The 5,431-nt window shown below is 38.2% G+C and overlaps 1 protein-coding gene across 3 annotated transcripts in view; it reads right to left on the bottom strand.

The window, feature by feature from the left end:
• LOC106876987 (uncharacterized) overlaps positions 1 to 5,431 on the bottom strand; it is a 40,955-nt gene that overhangs the window by 10,958 nt on the left and 24,566 nt on the right. For all 3 annotated transcript variants that reach the window (XM_014925764.2, XM_014925762.2, XM_014925763.2), the window contains exon 2: positions 1,032 to 1,184. In XM_014925764.2, the coding sequence (XP_014781250.1) occupies positions 1,032 to 1,184 (153 nt within the window). The remainder of the gene's footprint in view (positions 1 to 1,031; positions 1,185 to 5,431) is intronic.

Genomic DNA, 5,431 nt, shown 5'->3' with positions numbered 1-5,431 from the left:
GGGGGGGGTGTCTTTCTGTAGTGCTTGACCCCCACCATCATCTGAGAACAATTGTTAGTCTGTTTAAGTCCTTGTAACTTAGTGGTTCAGCAAAAGAGGTCAATAAAATAAGTACCAGACTTTAAAAAATATATAGATATATATATAAGTACTGGAGTCGATCTGTTCAACTAAACCTTTTAAGGCAGTGGCCCCAGCATGGCCACAGTCCAAAGAATGAAATAAAATAAAAGACGATACATTATTTTTCTTTAACATTACTTAATCACTAAGAAAGTGGTGCAATATGGCAGCTCCTAACTAGATAACCAGTCATGCATAACAGGACTATAATTTTCTGTCGCCCATTTCTCTACTTCAGCAGTTACTTCAATGCAAAATTACAAAGTTCAAGCAGAAAAAATGTTGCTAATAATAGCCACAACCTTCAGTTTAACTTCCCTTATTATTTTTACTATATTTCCGTATTTTAGGTGTTTTCTTTTTAATGTTTTGCTTTAATTATTTGAACAAATCTGTTGCATTGGAAACTTTAAAAACTTGCACCTGCTTTTGTTTATAAATACATGTGTGTGTGTGTGTGAGTGTGTGTGTGTGTGTGTGGGTACAGCTTTGTTTGTCCCCTTGCCTCCATTTGACAACCAGTGTTAGTTTGTTTACATCCCCCAAGCAGTTTGGTAAAATGAGACCAAGAGAGTAAGTACCAGATTCACAAAAAAAAAAAAAGACTGGGGCTTATCGGTTCAACTAAACCCTTCAAGGCAGTGCCCCAGCATGTTCACAATCTAATGACAGAAACAGGTAAAAGATGAAAGATAGTTGATGATCTTCCATACAGTGCACCAATTTCATTCACAAGGTATTGGTCAGTCCAGGCCTATAATAGAAAAACAGCCACAGTACCCCAGTGGAAATGAACCTGAAACATGAGGGTGTGAAGTGAACCTTTAAACGAAACAGGCATGCCTGTCCCCCTACACACAACAGAGAAAAAGATATTTTAAAGAAGAATATGAAATGTAATTACTTACCACAGAGAAACATGACAATACTTGATAACGTGAGAATTAAAGGTTTGACATGAATAGGACAGCAATGGATGAGCACGCATAGAAGGAAAACAGCAACCAGCCCTTGTAAGAGGAATGTTAAACTGATCATAACCTGCACCGAGATGAACCATGCTGTATAAAAAAAGAGAAAAGAAATGGTTACAAATCATATGAATCATTATATATGCTTGAAAATTCTTTTCAAAATTAAGAGATGGGACAAGACCAGAGGAGACAGAAAAAAACCGTCATTGAAGAGGTCACAGAATTTGTGGTAAAAGAACTCCAACAAATAAACTAATAATAATGGTTTCAAATTTTGGCACAAGGCCAGTAAGTTCAGGGGAAGGGGAAGTAAATCGTTTACATCAACCCCAGTGCTCTTCTAGTAGGTATTTTATCAACCCCGAAAGGATGAAGGGCAAAGTCAACTTCAGTGGAGTTTGAATTCAGAACATAAAGATGGATGAAATACAGCTAAGCATTTTGCCCCAGCATGCTAACAATTCTGCCAGCTCACCACATTAAATATACTGCTAATAATAATAATAATAATAATAATAAAGCTAAAGTGAAGACCAGATAAATAGTGTCTGCTTATTGGCAAAGTGACCATCCCCAATCATAACAATATGTTTCAACACACCATTTCACACCAAGAATTTTACAAAATAAATGGAGCAATGGTATAAAATACACAATTCCATAAAAAATTAATTTTCTGATTTTTGTTTTTAAAATTATGAGATGGTGTTGAAAAGTTCCTAGCTTCGGATAAAATAAAATACAGGAGGATCATCCGTTAATTATGATTTTATTCAACAAATTTTCCTCTCAGGTTCACACACTTATTGCAGCAGTCCTTCAGTTTTTCAAAGCCCTGTAAAAGAACTCACAAGGTTGGGCCTCCAACTAGGCCTTCCACAATATCTTTAAAACCAGGAACTTTTCAGCACTCCCTCGTATATCCATTTCCAAAGCTAACTTTAAATTAATGCCATAGATCAAGTGGAATGGATTTCTGGTAATTACTTTTCACAACAAAACCAGGAGAATCTTCTGAGAAATGGAGAATAATTGTTGTGATGTTTATGCCTTTCCTTAGTAGATTTGAAACACACCATATTTCATGGCATACAAGACACCTTTATTAACAAAAAAGTGTTTATATGATTCTATATGCAAAGTTAGGCCTATCGTACATACTTTCTCTTAGCTCTTCAATCTTCCAGTGCTGTCAGCACAACAGGTAACAAATCTTCTTCAGACACGACGACTGCTTGCCTTCCTCCTGGCTCCACCCAGGTCAACTCCCATCACTATCATGTAATCCCCTGTGCCACATCTTACTTGGTTTTCCTCCTCCTGTTGTCCACTCTACCACATGTCTCTCCAGCAGTAATCAAAACACATGGCCAGTAAATGATATCCGTTGCATAGTCACAATGTACTGCAAACTTCCCGTGCCTGCTCTTTTCTTCGCTTCTTTGTCTCTCGCTCTGTCTTGGTAAGATATGCCCAGGGTCAAATGTAAGCAGTGTCGATGGAACATATCCAAAAACTGAGAGATCATTACTATCTTTTTCCAGGTAACACAAGTGTAGATAGCTGGTAGCATAACAAATATAGGAGAGTATTGTAGTTCGCTTGAAGCATTGTGTATTGTTTGTAAAGAATGAAAAGTTTTGAATGGTACAACAATGCACTATAATACAAAAATGGACGATATACCTGTTGTAATTTAGTTATCTATAGTCCGATGATATTTCGGAATCCAATTCTTTTTTCAGATATTCTTCGATAGAGACTCCATCGAAGAATATCTGAAGAAGGAATTTTATTTCAGTAATGGAACCACCAAAATACACAAACTTGTCTGCTGATAGACCCACCCATGTCACATACTTCATCACAATTTCCAAGAGCCTCTCATGATATCCTCGTCCCCTAGCAAACTTCTGCTGTTTTATAACCTCAACCTGAAGCTCTTGTCTCCATATCCATAATTTCCTGGCAATGTATACTACAGAGCTGTTGTATCTCACAATATACGCTGCTTCTACTGGTGTGTATCTCTTACCTTTTAAGTTCCATCTCATACATAGCTTCTACACATGTGCTTATGTCAATATTTGTCTGCATGTATAGATGCAAGCATGGCCATAAAGTAGAAAGACTGCTTCCAAGCCACATGGTTCTGGGTTCAGTCCCACTGTGTGGCACCTTGGGTAAGTGTCTTCGGCCATAGCCCTGCGCTGACCAAAACCTTATTAATGGATTTGTTTGATAGAAACTCTAAGACTATCATACATGTGTTTGTGTGTGTGTGTGTGTGTGTGTGTTATTGTCTGCTTGCCTTGGTATCATGTAGTGGTTGCAAATGAATGCCACCTTCATCCACGCAGTGTCCATTTCTAAGTTTCCATGGAAACATGTCTGGTCATGGGGAAATATTACCTTAGAAAAAACAGGTAAGGGCTCACAATAAGAAAGGCATCCAACCATAGAAAATCAACCGCGACAAATTTTGTCTGATCCATGTGAGCATGGAAACATGGACATTAAAACGATGATGATGATTTCTGGTATCATGGAGAGGAAAATGACCAGTTCCTTTTTTTAAAGACATTCACATCAACATTGTGTACTTTTCTTAATAGTTTTTCACAGAGCCTTAAAGAGTTGTGGGCCTTTCAACCCAAAGCTATTGAAGTACCTGGTCCTGACTTTTAGATGGGGTAGATGGTACCTTTGGTAAAATGCAATGACATCCAGTTTGGGTATTTGTATAACACTTGATGCAGAAATTAGGTACTAGCTCTCCAAGAATTTTCCATGTGGGGATTACTATATATCTCTCAGATCTTCACTACAGGAAGTAAGATTGTAATTTTTTTCAGCCTCTTCCTGTTTTTCATTTGCTGCATTGTTACAATCTCTTTAATGTAGTGGCATCACTTGAAGCTCTACAGTTAGTTTGGCACAGTGGAGAGCAGTAGTCTAGGCAGCCGAGAATAAAGGTCTTTCACGGGGTTAGTATGATTTCTTGGTCTCTCGTCCTGAAGGACCTTTGTATCCATCCTGCCAATTGTCTGCTCTTTGGTACCAATCTCAATAATGTGCATATGAAATAATGCAACATTACACATACTGATCACCAAGTTTCCCACTGTCTGTCACTCTGAGATTGCTGTACCTTCGGGTTCTGTATATGCAGGCTGTGATATATCTGTGAGCTGATACTAAAGTACTTGAAATTTGTTTAGCATTAAACTGCATGTTGTTTTCTTCAGTCTACTTGTATATTGCATTTGGATCTCACTGTAAGCTGAAAACATCATCAAGGTTCTTTATTGCCTATGATAATTTTGCATCATTAGCATATCTAGTGACAGTGGCTGTCTGAGTGACCATGGCCATGTTTAAGAGAACTATTATAAACAGTAATGGCTCCAAAACAGTTAACTTGGGGACAACACTCAGAATTTATGTTTCTTCAGAGAAGGTACTATTGTTAGCAACTGCCTGACTACTGTCTTTTAAGAAGTCATACAACCACTTTTCTAGTTTACTACTATTCCAAAGTCTTGCAGCTTGTGACATATGCCATGGTCCACCTTTTCAAAGGCCTTTGCTACGTCAAGATATATCACATCACCATTTAAACAGCCAAGCAGCTACTTCAAAACTCAGTCATAAGAGCTGTGTGAGGCAGCTTCTTCCGGACAGAAGCCAAGTGAGTATAATTCAGTGTCATTTCCTTCTAGGAACATTATCAATCGGTCTCTTTTGCCGAACCACTAGGTTAAAGGGACATAAACATACCAGCATTGGTTGTCAAGCGATGTTGTAGGGGACAAAAACAGACATACAAACATATATATATGGGAGAATATACGAAAAAACAACAACAGACGAGGACAGGTGGTGTAAATAACAAAAGAATGTATTAGTATGACGCTCAGGAATACGGAAAGTCTTTGACGTTTCGAGCCACGCTCTTCAACAGAAAGAATACGGAGACAAGGAGAAAAACACGGAGAAAAAAAATTGATATACACGATGGGCCTTTTTCAGTTTCCGTCGGGGTGGCCCAAAGATGTAGTAGATGACATTTGCCCAAGGTGCCACGCAGTGGGACTGAACCCATAACCATGTGGTTGGTAACCAAGCTACTTATCACACAGCCATGTCTGCACCTGGCTACTTACGACACAGCCACACCTGATATATAAAATGTATGTGTATCTTATCTATAAAAGACAGACTTTCTAGGCTAGTGTAGCTGACTGATTATCGTGATCATTCGTCTTTTGGTTTCCTGTAGCTTTGCTCTCTTTTACAAACCCAGTGAACATACATATATTTCCTATTTCAAA

Source organism: Octopus bimaculoides, chromosome 4 (assembly GCF_001194135.2).
Source record: "Octopus bimaculoides isolate UCB-OBI-ISO-001 chromosome 4, ASM119413v2, whole genome shotgun sequence".
Classification (NCBI taxonomy): Eukaryota; Metazoa; Mollusca; class Cephalopoda; order Octopoda; family Octopodidae; genus Octopus; species Octopus bimaculoides.
This window is presented reverse-complemented; position numbering and strand designations above follow the sequence as displayed.